The sequence below is a fragment of the Canis lupus genome, chromosome 4 (assembly GCF_048164855.1).
Source record: "Canis lupus baileyi chromosome 4, mCanLup2.hap1, whole genome shotgun sequence".
Taxonomy (NCBI): Eukaryota; Metazoa; Chordata; class Mammalia; order Carnivora; family Canidae; genus Canis; species Canis lupus.
In genome coordinates, this window is record NC_132841.1 from 24661503 (window position 1) to 24682942 (window position 21440).

The following is a 21440-nucleotide window of genomic DNA, read 5'->3' on the forward strand; positions in this document are numbered from 1 at the left end:
TCCAAGTAGGCTAAATACTAAAAAGAGTAAATAATGCTCACTGATAGCAGAAAGAATGTTCCATCAACATATATTCATGCTATACTCACCTGGCACATGGATACAAGTAAACGTTCAAAATGCCCTGATGTGTCTGACCTAATGTCCTTTTCAAGGTCTCGTCCAAATTCTGATTGATAACATCTGACAATCTCTCGGATTTCCTGATTTGTTCTTGTGCACAAAATTTCAATCAATACACGTTCCTGAGTTCCTGCTCCCTATGTGAAATGAAGAAAGGAAGAATTATACAAAAGAAAACCACAGGGTGTGATCCTGGGGTCCCGGGATCGAGTCCCGTGTTGGGCTCCCGGCATGGAGCCTGCTTCTTCCTCTGCCTGTGTCTCTGCCTCTCTATGTCTATTATAAATAAATAAAATATTAAAAAAAAAAAAAAACAAAAATCACTGGAAGTAATTAAATCTTACTATTCTATCAAATATTTCTTTGGCCTTCAGACCTAAAAAGCTCTATATATTCAGATGATATGATATAATGTATTGATTTAGCTGTACATTCAAAACTGCCATAATTTGTGGGGTTTAACATTTGAAATAGGATAAAATATGCAAAGTAAATGACATACAGTACCTTCATTGCATTCCGTAAACTCCAGGCATCATAATATGTAGATGGCATGAATAGGGCAAGGATCAGTTCTTCCATATTTCCACTTAACTCTGATTTAAGGTCTTTGATTAAATCCTGTTTAATTACAAATACAAACTAAGTATGAGTGCTCTCCAAATTTCTTGCTTAAATTTTTTAAGAAAAATATGGAAAAACGGAATCAAATTGCTTTATGAAAACCTAAATTTCAAATTTGAATAGCATATACTAGAAACAAGTAAATATATACATTTAAAGTTTGTTACACTTTAGATGTATTTTTTTTTAATTTGAAATCAATTAATTAACATAGTGTATTACTAGTTTCAGGGGTAGAGTTTAGTGATTCATCAGTTGCATCTAACACCCAGTGCTCATTATATCAAATGCCTTTCTTAATGTTCATCACCCAGTTACCCCAGTTCATCCCCCTGGGGGCCTCTCCTCGAGCAACCCTCAGTTTGTTTCTACAGTTAGAGTCTTCTATGGTTTGACTCCCTTTCTGATTTCATCTTATTTTATTTTGCCCTCCCTGTACCTATGTTCACCTGTTCTGTTTCTTAAAGTCTACATATGAGTGGGGCACCTGGGTGGTACAGTGGTTGAGCATCTGCCTTTGGCTCAAGTCATGATCCTGGGGTCCTGGAATCGAGTCCCACATCAGGCTCCCCATTCTCCCTCTGCCTATGTCTCTGCCTCTCTCTCTGTCTCTCATGAATACCTTTTTTAAAAAGTCTACATATGAATGAAATCATATGGTATTTGCCTTTCTCTGATTGACCTTCTAGTTCCATTCATGTCATTGCAAATGTTAAGGTTTCATTCTTTTTGATGGCCAATACTCCACTGTATATATACATATATACACAAACACTCCACATCTTCTTTATCCATTTATCCATCAATGGACATCTAGGCTCCTTCCATATTTTGGCTATCGTGGACATTGTTGCTATAAACACTGGGGTTCAGGTGCCCCTTGGAGTCACTACATCACATTTGTATCCTTTGGAGAATACCTAATAGTGCAATTGCTGGGTTGTAGGGTAGCTCTATTTTAAACTTTTTGAGGGAAAAATGGGAAATTCCATACTGTTTTCCAGACTGGCCATACTAGTTTTGCATTCCCACCAACAGTGTAAGAGGGTTCCCCTTTCTCTACATCCCTGCCAACATTTCAAGGCCCAACTTGGGGCTCAATCCCAGGATCCTGAGACTGTGACCTGAGCAGAAGTCAAGAGTCAGCCACTTAACTGACTGAGCAATCCAGGTGCCCCTCAAGCAGACATATTTTATTCGTCTACCAATAAGCACTTAAAAAAAAAGATTTTATTTATTAATTCATGAGAGACACAGAGACATAGGCAGAGAGAGAAACACGCTCCCCACAAGGAGCCTGATGTGGGACTGGATCCCAGACCCCGGGATCATGCTCTGAGCTGAAGGCAGATACTTAACCGTAGAGCCACCCAGGTGTCCCTACCAATAAGCACTTAATAGATACCTACTATCCTTCTACCACTATACCAGGTACAAAAACAGACACGTGAGGGGATCCCTGGGTGGCTCAGTGGTTTAGCGCCTGCCTTTGGCCCAGGGCGTGATCCTGGAGTCCCGGGATCGAGTCCCATGTCAGGCTCCCTGCATGGAGCTTGCTTCTCCCTCTGCCTGTGTCTGTCTCTTTCTCTCTCTCTCTCTGTGTCCCTGATGAATAAATAAATAAAATCTTAAAAAAAAAAAGACACGTGAAATAAAGAATATAACAAAATGATAAACAGATATTTACTTAGTATAAGATACTGTTCCTATTCTACTGTGTTCTTATTTGGAAAGATAAACATCTAAAAAGAGATAATATAAGGCAACTCCAGCACCAGATGAGTAAGTGACATAAATAAACAGCAGAAAAAGCTGGAACAGGAGAAGTTAAAAGTGGGCCAGAGAACTTAGAGAAAGCTCCTAGCCCAGACCCTGAAGAGTATGTAAAAATTAGCAGGCAAAGAGGAAGAAGAAAGATATTTCAGGCAAGAGGGAGGAACACAGATGAGAAAAAGAAACATGATTCCCAGTCTTGGCTATGCATTAAAATTATCTGTGGAATTTTTCTTTTTTTAAAGATTTATTTATTTTTTTTTGATAGAGAGAGAGGGAGAGAGAGACAGAGACACAGGAGGAGGGAGAAGCAGGCTCCATGCCGGGAGCCTGACGTGGGACTCGATCCCGGGACTCCAGGATTGCGCCCTGGACCAAAGGCAGGTGCTAAACCGCTGAGCCACCCAGGGATCCCCACTGTGGAATTTTTCTTAAAAAAAAAAAAAAAAAAAATTCCAAGTAAGCCACAAAAGACACATTTATGTAGAGGGCAAATATTCATATTCTGCATGTGTTCTTAGGTTTGAAATGGGATTATGATGTTCCAGCTAAGGTTGAATCATTGATTCTAATTGATAAAGAAGAATGTGGAATCAAGAACTCCACAACAAATGATATTTGTATTAATTAATAGGAAGCCAAGAGAAAAGGTGGCTGAGGGTTAAAAAAAAAAAAAAAAAAACAAAAAAAACACCCTGTGAATTTAGTTTTAATGATATAGGAAAAAATTTAGGAGAGCATAGCACAGGTTATATATGAACTAAAGAGATTCATAATATGGAAAATACTTTTCTTCGAGAAGCAAGCCTGATGTTGAACCCTGAGGAAATCAAGAATTTGTATCACTTAATCAGCTTTAAGACTAAAGAAGTGGACCTGGGCCAGGCAGCAAGAATAAGGCAGAGCAGATCAGGTGAAGTGGGACAAACCAATGAAACTTTACTCCCATTCTGAGAAAAGTAAACTGGATCCAGAGAATGTCAGGAAATGCTAGGATTCCTATCTAAATGGAAAAACAATGCTACCTGGCCTACCCTTTATGTCTAAGAAGCAATAACACTATTTAGCCACAGAATCTTGCTGGATTTTGTCACTGATCATCCAGTCAGCAAATATTTATTAAGTGGCTATTTATTATTATTCCTGTACTTGGAGCTAAAAACGCACATATGAATATGGCATGGTTTACCTGAGGGGAGCTCATGGGTTCAGGGAGTGGGCAGTGCGATTGATCAGTTATAGCAGAGGTTTTATAAAATGCTACTCAGCCACAGAGAAAGCAGCAGCAAAAACCTGCCCAGAGAAATCAAAGAAATTTCAGAGTAGCTGATTTAAGGTAAATCTGGAAGAAGCTGTTTGGCATGAAGAAAAAGAGGAAAAGGTGTTCTAGGCCAAGAAAACAATGTATACCAAGCATAGAAATATAAAAGACCATGATGTGTGCAGGGAATTGCAAGAATGGCAAAAAGTTCCATGCAATCATAATGAGGATATATTTAGAGGGAGAGAGAAGAGTGGAAGAGGATCCCAAACACCAAAAATAGGAGGGGCTGTATAGTAAGTCCTTGAATCCCACTATAAAGAGAAGACTGAGAACCAAACTATTTCTCTATTATACTATTTTTCTATTTTATATATAAATTTATTATCAATTATACTATTGTGGCCACAATCTATTTTCTACTGAGCATCCATCACATATCAGACATAGTATGAAGTATGATTATGAGATCAAGGACTACTCCAGAATTAGAAAGGCTTTTAAGAGAGATAAATAGTGAACACACCACTCTGGGAGTCTCTGAAATCTAGCTGTCTCTACTTTATACCACTAGCACTAATAAAAAGATAGTATCCAATCCGACAAAAATGAAGAGTCTACAGGCCACTGTTTGTGGCCAGAAAAGAAAAAAATATATATACCTTGCCATACATGGTCTTAAAAGCTGCTTTAATTTTTTGCCTCTGATCATTGGAACGGTTGGCCACAACGTCCACAATTGCCTGTTCATCTGTCCCTGGAAGAACCATACATGTTTAATTAAGTAAAGATGAATTCTGTACTGGGTATTCCTTGAGGACATCTCTTAGATGTTTATAAGGTGCCTGGTGACAGATTAAATTGAGGTATGTGCACAGGCACATAAATTTGATTTATAATATTAAGCCTATTTTTACTTTAGATTCAACCACTCAAACTTATAAATAAGATTAAAAACCTGTTTTCCTTACCAAAACCTTTCATTGCTTTCCGAAGAATTTCTGCATCTCTCATGGCATCAAAGTTGGCAGCTGGTCGGATCGTTCCTTGGGTTCCCTGAGTCATTGCGGCAGGCTGAAACAAGAGGCATAAAATCCATGTCAGTTGTTATGCTAATTATTTCATAATATAAAAATATATCAAATCATGTTGTACACCTAAAACTAATACAATGTTACATGCCACTTATACTTCAATAAAATGGGGGGGGGGGGTTTTGAAAAAACATTCAACTTCCTTAATAAAAGAAATACAAATTAAAAAAAAGTCAGGATTCTCTCCTGACAAGACAACTTAAGACCTCCTAAGACATCACTTAGGCAAAGAGGCCATGTTTAAGTTTTAGGACAAAGGATTTGAACATTTTATTATGAAGGCTCATTCTGGAACAGGCAAGAAAGACCTATCCTCTTCCTACCAAAAGACAGCTAAACACCAAACTTTCAGGAGACAAGAAAGACAAGCTTGTGAAATTAGTTACAATCTCCCTAGGTCTTGATTTCCTTCTTGGTATGAGGAAAAAAAAGAGATTGATCACTGGATAGTAGTGAGATGAGCAGCAGTGTTTGATTTAAAGACAATAACACAATAAGAATTTTAGTTAGGTAGACCTTGAGCTGCCCAATAAGGTTTCAAATAAGCAATATAATTTTGGCAATATCTCTCCATTTCCTCTACAGGCCCTCATTATCAAACATGAAATAACTCATTTTGTAATAAGAAAAGACACAAAATGAAACAATGGTTGGAGACTTTGAGAGGTAGAATATTCTTCACTGATTACACAGGAAATAATCCAGAAAGCAAAACAGGGACTATATTTTGAAAATATAAATCTACGGGGAAATTTAAAAATCACTATAATGAATGCCATGGCAATAATTTTTCCAGAGAGAATCATCAATGGATGCTAAAATTAGCAAGTACAACTATGATGAGAACCAAGATACTTGCATAGTTTGTAACATTATGGTGGAAAACCTGGCAGACCCAAGTGATCGAAACCAATCATTGCCAATAAGAGAGTAAGTCAACGATAAAAGCCTCCTGATATGGGGATTCAAGATAATTTCTGTGGTATTCCTCCCAAAACCTGACTTTAATCATGAGGAACTATCATCAGACAAACCCAAGCCAAGGAATCTCCACAAAATAACTGGTAGTACTCTAAAAGTGTCAAGGTCATGAACAACAAAAACTGAAGCACTGTATCCTATTAAAGGAAACTTAAGAGGTGGGCCTGGCTGGCTCAGTCAGTAGAGCATGTTACTCTTGATCTTAGGGTCATGAGTTCAAGGGGCACATGGGGCAAAGAAATTACTAAAAATATAATAATATAAAAATTTTTTAAGAAAAGGAAACTTAGGAAACATGACAATAAATGCAATATTTCATCCTAGATTTGATCCTGAACCAGAAAAGGAGGGCATTATTGGGATAACTGGTAAATTTGAATAAGGTCTATAGGTTGGGTTATAGTATTACACCAATGTTATTTCCTGATTTTGATCATATTGTGTTTGTGTAAGAAGTTAATATTGGAGGATCTGGGTAAAGAGTATACAGAATTCTAATGTACAGTTTTTATAACTTTTTTGTAAGTCAAATTATTTCAAAATTTAAAGAATTTAAAAATTCACAGCTAGGAAACAAATAGTTTTCTTAAACTATTCAAATCAGGGCTTAAGAGAGATGGGATGAAATGAGAGGATATCCCACCACAGTTTTTTAAAACTGAATTTTAATAATATATTTCATTTAACCCATTATCTCTGAAATATCACTTAAAGATACATTCAACACCATTCCAAAATATAAATGACTCAACTGCTTTTTAGGCAACTGAAACTGCATTTAAAGTTATACTCATTGAATACAACAATATGCCAGCAACTGCAGACACAAAGTAAATTGGGAAAAAGGGACCAGACCGTCTTTCAGCAAAGATTTTTAGGGTCAATAATTTCTCTCTTACCTATTCTCTCACACCAACAATTTCTTCTAACGACTGTTCTACACTATGAAGTTTCTAAGCCAGCAATACAAGCAGAGAACCAACACATATTTGTATGGTGGTTTTAAGAAAAAACTGAAATCATTCTCAACTGCAAATATTCAAGTATAATTTTTTCTTCAATATAAGTCTTTATAGGAGACTTATGGTATCAAGAAACTAAGAAAGTTTCCTTTGACGTAACCACCTTTACTAAAATCCTAAGTAGAGCAAAAACCTTTGCTATACACTGGACTAGACAGCAACAGAAACTAACCCTTACATGTACTATTTGAGGATTCTCATTTTCTGTTATCCTCTTCTTTCTTAAAAAACAAACTGGGGTGGGAGAGGCCTGGGTAGCGCAGTCAGTTAGGCATCCGACTCTTGGTTTCAGCTCAGGTCACGATCTCAGGGGTTGTAAGATGGAGCATAGAGTCTGCTTGAGTTTCTCTCTCCCTTTTCTCTGCCCCTTCCCCTTACCAGAGGGGATCTCTCTCAAATAAGTGGGGTGCCTGGGTGGAACATCAGTTAAGCATCCAACTCTTGGTTTGGCTCAGATTGTGATCTCATGGTCATGAGACCCCATTCAGCAGGGAGTCTGCCTAAGACTCTGCCACCCCCTAGTGTATGCTCATGTGTACCTGTGTTCTCTCGAAAATAAATATTTTAAATCAATCAAAAAAAAATTACTCCATTTTTCATCTGTAGGGAAAAATGGATGTTTCATTCTACGTTGAAAGTCTACATTTGAAGTGAATCTTCATCAAAAATACTATCCTCCAGGCATTATACTGGATTAAAAGAAATGAAGGTCTATGTTCTACAGGTCAAAACTAGGGAAAATTTCTCAGCACAGCAAAGCCCACACTATCTGCCACCAAAAGTTCTACCCTTTGACATTTATTTGATGTCAATCTTCCTGCTGAAAAACAAAATTGGATCAATTAGGAGAGGTCACCTGGCCCATCTGCCCAACCAAGACAGAAATTTTCATCTTCCTAAACACACACACACACACCCTCTACCAGAGGACTTTCAGTGATAGGGAACTCTCTCCTCACAAGATAGCCTGTTCCAATTCCATGTAAAAGATCTTCCAAAATCTACCACTCTGTTAACTTCCACCTACTGGTTTTAGTTTTATCTTAAATGGGTAATTGTTACAGATGAGTTGCATGCGTAGGTGTTTCATTTTTAGTGTTTTATGCTTGAAAATCTTTTATATTCAGTCATAAAATGTCTATAAAACTATGTGCATGCTTAAGCCAAAATAAAATTGTCATTCATTTTTAAGATAGCTACAGATTTATAATATGATTAAAAATCAACTTCAATAATAAGAAGAGGATTGAAAGGAATTCCCTATGTGCTTTGGAGGAATATCATTTTCAGTATCAGCAAAGCAGCATTATGTAACAGCAAGACCTTTGGTCTGGAAGTCAGGTGAACTAGATCTAGTCTTAGCTATGTCTTTCACTAGTTGTGTGGCCCTAGACAAATTTCTTAGTATCTATGGAGCTCAAATTCCTCAAGTCAAGAAAGTAAGCCACAAAATAGCTAGCATGTTTCTCTTCCAACACTGTAATCCTTCTCCTACCCCAGCTTTAAAAAAGCTTGAAAATGCTAGATCTTTATGAATAAACAGTTTGGAAGTAAATAAGAAAAATCAAGATAAAGACAAGCATAAAAGTACACTGTGTTCCTAGTAACTTGCATAGGATATAAAAGGATTAACAAGGCAATGAAAAATTAAGCAAGATTAAATTAAGGGGCTATACAGCTATAGACCAAACATTTGATATACAGGAGACCTTCTAGGGCTACTGAGAAATCAATTCAACAAACATTAGTTGGCTACAGTGGTTAAAGCTTCGCCCAGCACTATAGGTACATAAAGATAAAACAGACACAGTTGAGCCCTCAAAGAAGTTGTAAGAGACAAACACAAGGAATCAGAAAGTAGTGAAGGCACATATAGGGGACTTAGTAATTAGTGAACATTAGAAAACCTTACTCACTTCACTGTTAAAATCCAAAGAAACAGGAGAGAAAACAGGATAGGAAGGAAAGGATTCTGTATTGATCTGAAAAAAGAGTAGAAGGTTACAAAAGGGGAAATGAAACTGCACTTTCTCAAACACTGCCAGAAATACCAATTACTCAAGTCACCCAGGTTCATAGTTTTAACTGTTAGTGAGGGAAGAAGAAAAGGAAAACCAATGTTAAGAACCCAGTGAATCTCCAGGAGAAAGTTATGGGTATTATCACCTGTGAGAAGGGACCTACGCTTATTAAAGTCATCAGGACACCACTTAAAGCCAATGGTCCAAAGAGAGCATTGAGTTGTACCAGAAGCAAAGATCAGAAACTTAAGTGACTGTAACAGACCATCTCCTCTGCTTCATGGAAATCTCTTATGTTGGCCAAGGAGTGGTGCCCTTCTTTGGCAGTATCCAATTCAATTAGATGAAATATAAAAATGGGAGCAGAAATACCTGACTTGGGTAAGGAACTTGTCCTCCAGGATACTGAGATGGCATCTGTCCTCCAGGAAAGCCACCTACACGTTAAAACACACACACACACACACACACACACACAAACATACAGTAAACAGGTCTGATAGGTTTTAATTTTTCAAAATAGCATTGACTATTATGAATATGAAAACATGAGAACATTCATGCCTTGTTAATTCACTAGGATAAACTTTTTCTTTTTCTTTTTCACTAGGATAAACTTTTAATATTATATATAATTCGCTAAATCTGAAACCAACTTCGGTCATAAGAACCTTTTAAAATATTCCATGTTCTACACAATTTAACAAATAACACCTTTTTATTTTTTATTTATTTATTTATTTTTAATTTTTATTTATTTATGATGGTCACACAGAGAGAGAGGCAGAGACACAGGAAGAGGGAGAAGCAGGCTCCATGCACTGGGAGCCCGATATGGGATTTGATCCCGGGTCTCCAGGATCGCGCCCTGGGCCAAAGGCAGGCGCCAAACCGCTGCGCCACCCAGGGATCCCCACCTTTTTATTTTTAAACACTTGAACCAAACTAAATTCTGATTCCATCTGGAAAGGATGTCAGGACATTTTAGGAGTGGTATGGGAGCGAGCAGAGAAGCTCCTAAAGGTTTTGCTTTTTTGGCTTCAGAACAGATTTTTTGTAATTGAAAAAGTGGGCCCTTATTTCCATCTGTACAAGTTTATTGAAGGCTAATCCAGATGTAAACTAAGTTCTCTCAATGGCAATTGAAAAATTTAAAATAGCATGCTATTATTTTTCTCTGGACAGCTGATACCTACCAGGTAGTGGGACCTGTGTTGGGCCACCGCCATAAGACTGTGAGGGTGGTTGTGGATAGCCAGAAAAGGCTGCTCCACCTGGTGGGGCTCCAAATCCTTGGCCTGGAGGAACTAGAAAAAAGAATAAATATAGTGACAGTTCTTGTATGAAGAGTAAACTTTAGGAAAATATCTATCTACTAAGAACAGTGTAAAAAAAATATGCTATTGATGCTGTAACAGCAGTCTCTGGTTTAAATTCAACTTATCAATTCCTTCTCCATTACAAAATAATTTTTACTTCATTCACATAACTTATAATACAAAATTGCTAAGCTTTTTTACCTCTGGACAAACCTGTCCTAAAGATCACAATCATGGTAACTGAAATATCAATTCTTAAGATTACAAATAATCAAGCAAACTGTTATATATTGGTCTGTTATTACCATGATTTATTCTTTTTCACAACAGAATTTTTGAGACTGTTCCTAGCTTTTATGCTTCCTATGTCTATCTTGCCAGCTAGGTTCTTAATGTCTTTGGTAGAGAGTAGGTTAAGAGCATCTCTGACCTCATTCAAAACAAGCAAGAATGAGAAGGATAAAAAAGAAAAGGAAAAAGTGGTACAGCAATCCCAAATCATCACTAATTCCACAATACATCACTCACCTCCAGGATAGGATGGAGCGCCCCCTGGTGGTGGGGCACCAGGATAACCTCCTGGGGCTGGATAGCCTCCGGGGGCTGGATAGCCACCAGCTCCGGGGTAGCCACTACTTGGGGCTGGTGGGTAGGTACCTCCTCCCATTGAAGGAAAGCCACTAGGATAAGGATACTGACCCGGAGGGGGGAAAGAGGACTCCTGACCTGCAGGCTAAAAAATGAGAAAATTTTTCAAATGAATGTGATCATAGAGAAATATGACCCACCTAAAAAAAGAACCAAACTGAGATTACTCTTAAGTAATCTTAAGTCTAGATTTTCTTTTACATAATAAAAATCCCATTAAAAGTCCTGGTGTCTTATACTAGTTTACCAGTATACTAGTTTGTCAGAACTCAGTTAAATTTAATTCTACCTGTGTGAGGCAGGAGGGGTCTGTTTCTCTCTTTGGGAGTAAGAACCATACTCTCTACAAACCTCAAGGCTTCAGGAAAAATTAACAAAGCTTATTCGTTCCTTATTTTTCTAGCATCTGGAAATATGAGAAAAAATTATCTCTCTACCCTAAAGAGAATTCACGGCTCTCTTGCAACACACCAGAACCTGTTGCATAATAGGGGGGAAAAAAAAAAAGGTGACCTGAGTCATACATGGGTGTGACATTTTGGAGCCCAGTTCAAACTAGACAATGTCTAAGAGTTGCAGAGATTGTTACATGTTCACTAAACTCTCACCTGGCCATAAAGCTAGACTACTTTTCGCAGATCTCCCCTACAGTTATGTAGGACCATACGACTGAATACTGGAGAATGAACAGCAACAGAAGTGATGTACACCACTTACACCACTTCCTTCCTTCCCTAAAAACCTCCTTCCTCTCTTCCTCTTTTCCTTCATCTGCCACTGGAAGCAGAAAATACAAGGAAGGACTCCAAGGCACTAGAGGATAGTAGAGCCAATATGTGGAAGGAGCCCGAGAATCCAAAAGACTACATGGGGGATCCCTGGGTGGCGCAGCGGTTTAGCGCCTGCCTTTGTCCCAGGGCGCGATCCTGGAGACCCGGGATCGAATCCCACGTCGGGCTCCCGGTGCATGGAGCCTGTTTCTCCCTCTGCCTGTGTCTCTGCCTCTCTCTCTCTCACTGTGTACCTATCATAAATAAATAAAATTTAAAAAAAAAAAAAAAAAAAAAAAAAGGCCTACATGGAACAAAGCCTCCTTGATTCCCCCCTCCTCCTGCCTTCCCACCACTGACTTCTAAAAACAAGAAATGAGGTTTTTATTGTGCCAAGTCACTTTGATGTTGGGGTTGTTTGTTTCAAAAAATTAGCCAAGACCGACTGAAATGGTAGCCAGAGTCCAGTTCAGTATATAAGGGCCTGGGAATATTCATAATTCTCATCACTCCTATGATCAATTCAAGAGAGCTATATATTAATTTTACATAAGGACACACACATTATCATTAATCTGCATAGGCCTCTCTTTGTCTTCTCCCAGAGTTAGAAAGAAGGTATACACACTTATAAGTATAAAATTGAAAGGCATAATTCTCACTTAAATGTCTCAGCTATAAGTTTAGTCCTCATAGTACAGGTATCAATAAGGCAGAACTCAGTAGCACATTGTAAAATGAACTTCGAATAGTAAAAGTCTTAGAACCACAAACCCAGGGATCTTTAATCCACTGCAATTTGTTATCTCTGGGTCAAGCCCTTCTTAATTATTTTAAACCTTCTAACACAAAGGTTAAAAAACAGTGACTCATGGGATGGATTTAGCTTACATATGTTTTATTGGCTCATACAACATTTAACATTTTAAAAAATTTCCCAATTCAAAAAGTTGGAGCAATTTCACATCAAATCCACATATCTGGCTTTACTTAAGAAATGGAATATCTAGCAACATGGAGTCTGCCTGCCAGTATGCCTATGTGAGGCTAAAGTTGAGTAACTGTCAACTATCCATAAACTAGGCAAGCACCCTCTCATTCCTCCATAACACCTGCCTTAATACACTTATTCTTCTACTCAGTACCTCTGGGTAATTGAGTTTATGACCCTTGCTCTAACATACCTGTAAGATCTCTCATGGGCTAGTCCTATACAACACCTGTTCCAAGTACACAAGCTATTTTACTCTTATAAGTGGCAATACTCACAGGATATCCAGGGAAAGGTGGGTAGCCTGTTGGGGGATAGCCTGGGTATGACATTCTGTAACAATAAAAAAATGTCCTCTGTAATTTTTTATAAGAGTTAAGTCCTTTGAAGATATATATTGTCATGGGGTTTTACACAAAAGAGATCTTCAAAAGAGTCTGTTAAGCATTCAACATGCGGATATTAGAGGTATCAGCAAAGTTTATAAAATGCTTCTTCATTTTACCATTCATACCAATGGAATCAGTATAACACAGTAAATGTTCCGACTTCATTCTCTTCATACCTGAACACTATTAGTACTATTATTTTATGGAATATTTACGGAGTATCTTTTAAGCCAATTAATTTTTCACTTAAATCTATTTTATGCCTGCTTTATATTACTTCCATTAATGCAAAATTTACGATAGTTCCTTGCCACAAAGAAAAGGTAACACTAAAATATATTTAAAAAATAAAATGAATATGTAAATATTAAAATAAAGGCTTTCCAGGTGCCACAGATATCTCATTATTTGATGTAACATTAAATGGCTAACAGTTAACATTCTGTAGTTACATATACCTTTTTATTAATTTTTGATTGTTTCATTAAGTTTCAAACTTAATCAAAAGTAAATAGTATAAGAAACCCCACAGACTCAACACTCAGCTGCAGTAATTATTAATTCATGGCCAATTTTGTTTTTTCAATACTCTCACTGATTTCCTACCACTCCACTGGATTATTCTGAAGCAAATCCCAGACATGCTACCATTTTAACCTATACATACTTCAGTATATATCCCTGCAAACATAACTTCTTTTAATAAACAGGGCTTAAAAATAATTAACAGGTTTTTTCTTTTTAAGATTTGTTTATTTATTTATTCATGAGAGACACAGAGAGAGATAGAGGCAGAGACATAGGCAGAGGAGAAGCAGGCTCCCTGTAAGGAGCCTGATATGGGACAGGATCCCAGACCCTGGGGTCACGCCCTGAGCCGAAGGCAGACACTTAACTGCTAAGCCACCCAGGTGTCCCTAACAGGGCTCTTTTTAAAATAAAACCATAATATCATCAATGTGTCAGTGTCCTAATTCCTAATTATCTTTTAAATATTTTTATTGTTTATTTTGTACTTGTTTACTTGTTATGGAAAATTCACAGATTTTAGAACAGTGATAGATTGAAATACACGGCGTTCCTGAAATTCAACTGTTTTGACATACGAATTTCTTGTGGTTCAACCTGATATAATGAATGTTCACATGAACTTCATGTTTAGTTTCAACAATTATCACGTCATAATTAATTCTATTTCATTTGTATCCTAACCACTACCCTTCCATAGGTCTTTTAAGATTTTTGAGAGAGAGAAGCCAGTGTGTGCTTGAGCAGGGGGAGGGACAGACGGAGAGGGAGAAGGACAAGCAGACTCCTTGCTGAGTGCAGAGCCCAAAGTGGGTTTCAATCATCCCAGGGTTCTGAGACTGTGACCAGAGCCAAAGTCATTTAATCAACTGAGCCACCTTGCGCCCCCTTCCCTAGATCATTTTAAAACAAATTCCCAGACATCATATCCCTTAACTCATAAGTATGTCAATATACCATGTGTCAAAAGAAGACTCTTTCAAACCATGGTCATTTACAATATTGTACCTTAAAAACTTAGTAATTTTCTAATATTAAATATCCAGTCAGTGTTCAAATTTACCCAAATGTCTCAAAATAATTTTTACAGTTTGGCTGTTCAAGTTGGTATACAAATAAGGTCCATATATTCTAGACAGTTGGTATGTCTCTTAAATCTCTGTATAAGCCTCACTTATTTTTTTCTGTGTAGCTTAAAGGAACCAGACAGTTTCTCCTGAAATCTCCTCAACCTGCATTTTGCCAATTCAATCTCCATGATAATCTTGAACAGTTATTTACTATAAATTTGTAGTCAGATCTAGAAGCTTGATCAGGGCCCCTGGATGGCTCAGTTGGTTAAGCATCTGACTCTTGATTTCTTTTTTTTTTTTTTAAAGATTTTATTTATTTATTCATGAGAGACAGAGAGAGAGGCCAAGACACAGGGAGAGGGAGAAGCAGGCCCCATGCAGGGAGCCTGACATGGGACTCAATCCTGGGTCTCCAGGATCACACCCTGGGCTGAAGGCAGTGCTAAACCGCTGAGCCAGCGGGGCTGCCCTGACTCTTGATTTCAACTCAGGTCATGATCTCAGGGCTGCGAGATCAAGCTCTGCATTGGGCATGGAGCCTGGTTAAGATTCTCTATTAAAAAAAAAAGAAGAAAGAAAGAAAGAGGAAGGAGAAAGAGAAGGACAGAATCAATTCAAAGTTATTTTCTTCAATAGGTGCTCATTTGTTTTTGGATATGCAAACAATAACCTGAACATCTGATGTGAAAAAATTATTATATCTTTAAATAATAGTATTGATTTTTGTAAAGCATCTGATCTTTTAGAGATACACACTGAATAGATAGATAGATAAAATTCTATAAGGTCTGAGAATCACTTGAAAATAACATGAAAGGGTTGGGCTGGAGTACAGATGAAACTAGATCATCATGAGTTGATTATTTATGCTGGGTGACAAGTACGTGGGTATTCAATACACTCTTCTGTCCACACTTGCATATTAAAATTTTTCCATAATAAAGTTTGTTGTTTTTCTTTTTAAAGACAGCTCATACCAACCACAAGAGACTCTTTAATCACAGGAAACAAACTGAGGGTCCTGGAGGGGAGGGGAGGGGATTAACTGGGTGATGAACATTAAGGAGGGCGCATGATGTAATGGGCACTGGGTGTTATATAAGACTGATGAATCACTGACCTCTATCTCTGAAACCAATAATACATTACATTAACTGAATTTTTAAAAAATTTTAAAAGGCAACTCATGTAAAACAAATGCAGCCAGGGTGAACCAAAACCCCACAAATATATGCATACATATATGTATGGGTAAATACCTTTTGCATTTGAAGAAAACACTACTAGCCTAAAACAAATGCAAATAAACAATAGAGGGGCAAAAACAAACATTCAAAACAATACCCTTTCATTGCCTGACCATATCTAAAAAACTATTGGTGATCAGATGCAATATACCTGGCAAATACATCTATATAAAGTCAAATAATCATTTATTTAGCATCTACCATAAAAACACTGTACTAAGATTGCAGAGTAACAGAATTCTCAAAAGTTTAAACTAAGTTTTATTTAAAGATTTTTATTTATTCATGAGACACACAGAGACAGAGCAAGAAGCAGGCTCTCTGCAGGGAGCCTGATGCAGGACTCTATCCCAGGACCCATGACCTGAGCCCAAGGCAGACGCTCAACCACTAAGCCACCTAGGAGCCCCTAAACTAAGTTTTAAAAGGCGTTGGAGGGGATCCCTGGGTGGCCCAGCGGTTTGGCGCCTGTCTTCGGCCCAGGGCGTAGCCCCGGAGTCCCGGGATTGAGTCTCACGTCGGGCTCCCTGCATGGAGCCTGCTTCTCCCTCTGCCTGTGTCTCTGCCTCTCTCTCTCTCTCTCTCTCTCATGAATAAATAAAATCTTTAAAAAAATAAAAGGTGCTGGATACATTGGCAGGAAAGTTGAACATCCATGTGTGCAAGGCAAAAGGTGGGAATATAATTATAAGATGGACAATCATCAAAACAGAATGAGGAGTATATTAAGAGAGAAGTCAGCTAGGAGGCCTTCAGTATGTGTGGAATTAAATACTCATCTTTTCCCAACAGATCACTCTTAATATCCCATATCTAACCAAGAAACTCTTAACTATAGAGAATTGATGGTTACAGGAGAAGGGTGGGAAGGTGGGGAGGGTTTAACAGGTGATTGGTATTGAGGACAGCACTTGTGATGAGCACAGGGTGTTCTGATGAATCACTAAATTCTACACCCGAAACTAATATTGTACTGCGTTGACTAGGATTTAAAAAGAAACCTGGAAAAAATTCTGTACCTGTTACTAGTACCACTACTTAAATTACCTATTACTGAGTATATTAATTAACCTAATGTTTTTCTTTTCCTTTGAAATGCCTCTCCCACTCTTCCTGTAGTTTCTATTCTCATGGCCATATCCTTAGATCATGTTTTTATCACTTGATGTCTATTTTACTAAAATTACTTTTCTATTTACGTCCTCCCATGTACTCTCACACTTATAATTTTCCTAAAATGCTCCTCTTTCAGCATATCCCTCTTCAGGTCAGAACTCAAGGATTACTGCTGGAGTGTCAAATGAAAATTCATAGGCCTGACATTCAGGTCACCTTAGTACTAGCTCTAATTTACTTATGCACTTTATCTCTTAACAATACCTAACCTCCAATGTGAAATCTCTACCACCTGACCCATTCCCAGCATACCTTTGCTTCAGCCACTGTTATTAACTGACTTGGGCCTCATGCCTGGGCTCACCTCTCCTGACTTATCCAGCTCAAATCTTCTCGCTTCCTTCTTTGAACAATGTACCTGATAAAACAGTACTTCAACTTTAATGTATATGCAAATCAATTGGGAATCTTGTTAAATATGCATACTCTGGGGGCACCTGGGTGGCTCAGTGGTTGAGTGTCTGCCTTTGGCTCAGGTCATGGTCTCAGGGTCCTGGAATTGAGTCCATGAGGAGCCTGCTTCTCCCTCTGCCTATGTCTCTGCCTCTCTGTGTCTCTCATGAATAAAGTCTAAAAAAACAATGCATACTCTGCTTCAGTAGTTCTGAAATGAGGTATGAGATTCTGTATTTCTAACTAGGCTTCCAGGTGATGCTGATGCTGGTCTATTAATCATATTTTGGTATACCAGAATATTTTGGTTGTTTCTGAATCTACCATCTAATTTGCTAAATTTTTCCATGTGTTTTGGCTCTTCTCCCCATTACGGCTAATAAATGATATGTATTTTCTTTTATATCAAGACCCCAAACAAATCCAATTCAACATAACAGAACCCTATTATGTAATAAGTACTGTCCTAGGTGCTGATAGAAAGGTTGGGGAGGAAAGTATCCTATCTTTTGAGTACACAGTATAGGAAAATGAGATAATAAACTTAAGTTATAGGGGGAACCTGGATAGCTCAGTGGGTTAAGCATCCAACTCTTGGCTTCAGCTCATGCCATGATCTCAGGGTTGTGGGATTAAGCCCAGTGTAAGGGCTCATGCTCAGCATGTAGTCTGCTTGAGATTCTTAACCTCTCCCTCACTTCTCTGTACCCCTCCCTTTCCCTCTGCACCCCTCCTCCAGCTCATGCATGCTGGATTTTAAGGTAAATAAGTGGGCAGCCCCAGTGGCTCAGAGGTTTAGCGCCGCCTTCAGCCCAGGGTGTGATCCTGGAGACTGGGGATCAGGGATCGAGTCCCATGTCGGGCTCCCTGCATGGGGCCTGCTTCTCCCTCTGCTTGTGTCTCTGCCTCTCTCTCTCTCCCTGCGTCTCTCATGAATAAATAAATAAAATCTTAAAAAAAAAAAAAAAAGCTAAATAAGTAAAATCTTAAAAATTTATTGTAGTGTCTCTTATAAGCACAAGATAGAAGCTAAAAACACTAAATTGAGAATGAATGGGCATATATTGGGTCAATATTGGGTCAAAATTATAAGTTAATAGGAAAGATAGTAAGAAAATTGATCCAGTCAGTTCTAAATCATTTGGAATTCAAACGCTCAGATGTGAAAATAGGAAGAGGCTAAATCAGTTTTTCCTTTCTTCTCTAAGAATGTTTGGTATAAGGAATAAAAGGACAACAGCATCTTAGAACAATCAGATGGACCAACGGCAAAAGAGTCAGTGTCAAAAGAAAGGGGAAAAAAAATCTGATAATTTTGAGAAAAATTTTAAAGGCAACTAGTTAACAGTACCAAAGACTACATTTAAATTTCTAAATCTCAGGAATTGTTCCAGTGACAAAGTCCTATTTCTACATTCTTTAACTACTATATTAAATCTTACCCCTAAAGGCCTAGAGAAATTATGTCAACAAGTTTCAAAACACAATAAAAATGAAGTAAAGACTATCTGCATATAAGAAAACTTGTGCAGGGGCCATGCTAATCTTTTCTGTATCATTCCAATGTTAGTATATGTGCTGCTGAAGCAAGCACTGCATATAAGAAAACTTAAAGCAAATTTAAGAAGGTGAATTTGGGTACATTCTGAAGAATGTAATTATAAAAGTCCTAGAATCCAATTTCATTTCCAGGGAATGTACCTTATTTGCACAAATGTAAAATTACACATGTACAAGGCTCTTCACTACAGCACTATTTGTAATAGAAGACATTAAAAACAATCTAAAAGTCCATCAAGGGGCACCTGCGTGGCTCAGGCGGTTAAGTGGCTGCCTTCTGCTCAAATCATGATCTCAAAGTCCTGGGATTGAGCTCCAAGATGGAGCTCTGCTTCATGTTCCTTGTTCAGCGGGGAGTCTGCTTCTCTCTCGAGCCCTCCACCCTATCCCTGGCTCATGCTCACTCGCTCTAATAAAATCTTTAGAATAAATAAAAGTCCATCAATAAAGTACAGGTAGAATGGATTCCGGACAATGAAGTGTTACATAGCTATTAAAAACGAGCAGCTTTTGGGGTACCTAGCTGGCTCAGTTGGTAGAGCATGTGATTCTTGACCTCATGGTCCTTGACTTCAAGCCACATGTTGGGCGTAGATTACTTAATAAAAAATAAAATTCAGTTTTTTAAAATCCATATGAAACCATCTCTAAATCATATTAAGTGTGGAAAAAAGGCCAGGTGAACCCTGCATAGATAAACTGCAACTATAACCGTAGAAGATATATTTGCTTCTACGTATAAGAGACTATCCCTGAAAGTATTCTCAGAAAAGTAGAAACCAGTAGCTGCCTCTAGGGAGGCGAGCTGAGGCATCATGGGAAGGAAACTCAATTTTCAATGTACTTTTAGCTCTTTTGGAATTGTGCATGTATCATCTACTCAAAAGGCGGATTTAAAAAGCCTTTGCAAAAAACTAAACAAATCCCAGGATGACTCAACAAATTACTCATTTTGCCCAAGGAATAAAGACGACTATACTGGTAAACAAGACCTTTTATTTCCTTTTTAACATTCTCGATCTGCAACTACTTTTAAAAGACTAGAAATCATTCTTGGTTCTCCAAACCATCTCCACCCAGTGAGTCAGTTACTAAAAGGGGTGGGTCTCACTATAGGAGTCTCAAGATGGCAAGAAGTCCAAGGAACACAAGAGGCAGCTGTTGCAGATCTATGAAACAAATACAAAACAGGAAGGGCAAGTGAAGAGAAGATGGCCAACAGGAGATACTACAGCTTTCTGAAACCCGCCTCTTGGTCAGGAAGGACAATTTAAATCTGTCAGTCAGGGCCCTTGGATGAAGAACTAAAGGAAGGGCCGGCGGGCACTTCAGGCGGGGACTTCAGGGGAGCGTAGGCAGCCACCATCAGTGAGGACCGAAAAGCAGCTTAAATTTGGAGTGGCCAACTAGTGCCTGAAACTCCTTCCGTGTCTGAAAGGTAACTCATTAGCTCTCATTAGGGCAGGTTATCAGATCAGGTCCCTACGAGATAGAATAAACCAGGGAGTCTAAAGGCCGTCAGGACTTCTCATTTCTGTCACTTGATGGGGAACATTCCATCTCTCTCTTTCTCTCTCTCTCTCAGAGGAAGTGTTCTCTCGGGACGCTTGCTGTTCAGGGACCAGGAATCCAATCTGGAATGTTATCTCCCAGAACAGTCTCCTTGAGGCAATGTACAATCTGAGGCTTGGGCATTCTGTCCTAGGCTTAGTGAGGCGCCTGACAAATTTCCCTAAATTTGCTGTGTCACCGGAAAGTCCAGTCACCAGCCATTTTTTTTTTTTTTTTAAGACTTCATTTATTCATGAGAGACACACAGAGAGAGGCAGGGAGCCCGACGTGGGACTCGATCCCGAGTCTCCAAGATCACGCCCCGGGCCAAAGGCAGGCGCTAAACCGCTGAGCCACCCGGGGATCCCCGCCCGTCAGCTTTCGTTGTTGCTCCTTGCGGGTTTCCCTACTCAGCCTGCCTTGAGGTCACTTCAGCTGGGCCGTGGCCTCAGTCCCCCCACCTGTGTCACTGCTCCCTCTGACCCTCGGGCCGCGGAGGATCCGCGGGCTGGCCAGCCGCCCAGCCGCCCCGCCGCCGCGCCCCCGCCCCCGCCGGGCAGCCCGGGTCGCGAGACGCGCGCAGAGCCGCCCCCCGCCCCGCAGGCCCCTCCGCCGACCCCCCTCCCCCCGCGGGGACACGCGCCGGGCCCGGCCGCCTCCCGGACCGCGGGCCTCAGCGGGCCTGAGCGAGGCGACGCGCGGGAGGGGGGCGGGAGGGGTAGGGGGCGCCGTTCCTCACCTGGCCCGGGGGAGCAGCGTCACAGCGTCACAGCCCGACCCTGGTCGCCAGCAAGATGGAGCCGGGGGCGGGCCCGCAGAGGCGGAGCGCCGCGGCCGCCGCCCGAGCCCGGTGGGAGCGCGGGAACGCCCCTGGTGCGGGGGGCGGGGCCGCCCGC

General features: G+C 39.4%; 1 protein-coding gene and 1 non-coding gene across 5 annotated transcripts in view; both read right to left on the reverse strand.

The window, feature by feature from the left end:
• The window catches only part of ANXA7 (annexin A7), a 32383-nt gene extending 10960 nt beyond the window's left edge, over positions 1-21423 (reverse strand). The window contains exons 1-11 of one of the 4 annotated variants that reach the window (XM_072823546.1): positions 21284-21382; positions 17293-17398; positions 12906-12960; positions 10747-10951; positions 10096-10206; positions 9272-9336; positions 8795-8860; positions 4753-4855; positions 4444-4538; positions 631-744; positions 90-260 (exon numbers count right to left, since the gene is read on the reverse strand). In XM_072823546.1, coding sequence (XP_072679647.1) covers positions 90-260; positions 631-744; positions 4444-4538; positions 4753-4855; positions 8795-8860; positions 9272-9336; positions 10096-10206; positions 10747-10951; positions 12906-12959 — 984 coding nt within the window. In that variant the 5' untranslated portion in view covers position 12960; positions 17293-17398; positions 21284-21382. Of the gene's footprint in view, positions 1-89; positions 261-630; positions 745-4443; positions 4539-4752; positions 4856-8794; positions 8861-9271; positions 9337-10095; positions 10207-10746; positions 10952-12905; positions 12961-17292; positions 17399-21283 lie in introns of all 4 variants that reach the window. The other 3 variants (XM_072823549.1, XM_072823547.1, XM_072823548.1) reach the window with 3 other exon arrangements.
• Positions 18923-19027, reverse strand: LOC140632776 (U6 spliceosomal RNA). Its single transcript, XR_012030467.1, has one exon. It is a non-coding gene; the product is annotated as a U6 spliceosomal RNA (small nuclear RNA).
• Positions 21424-21440: the final 17 nt, after the last annotated feature.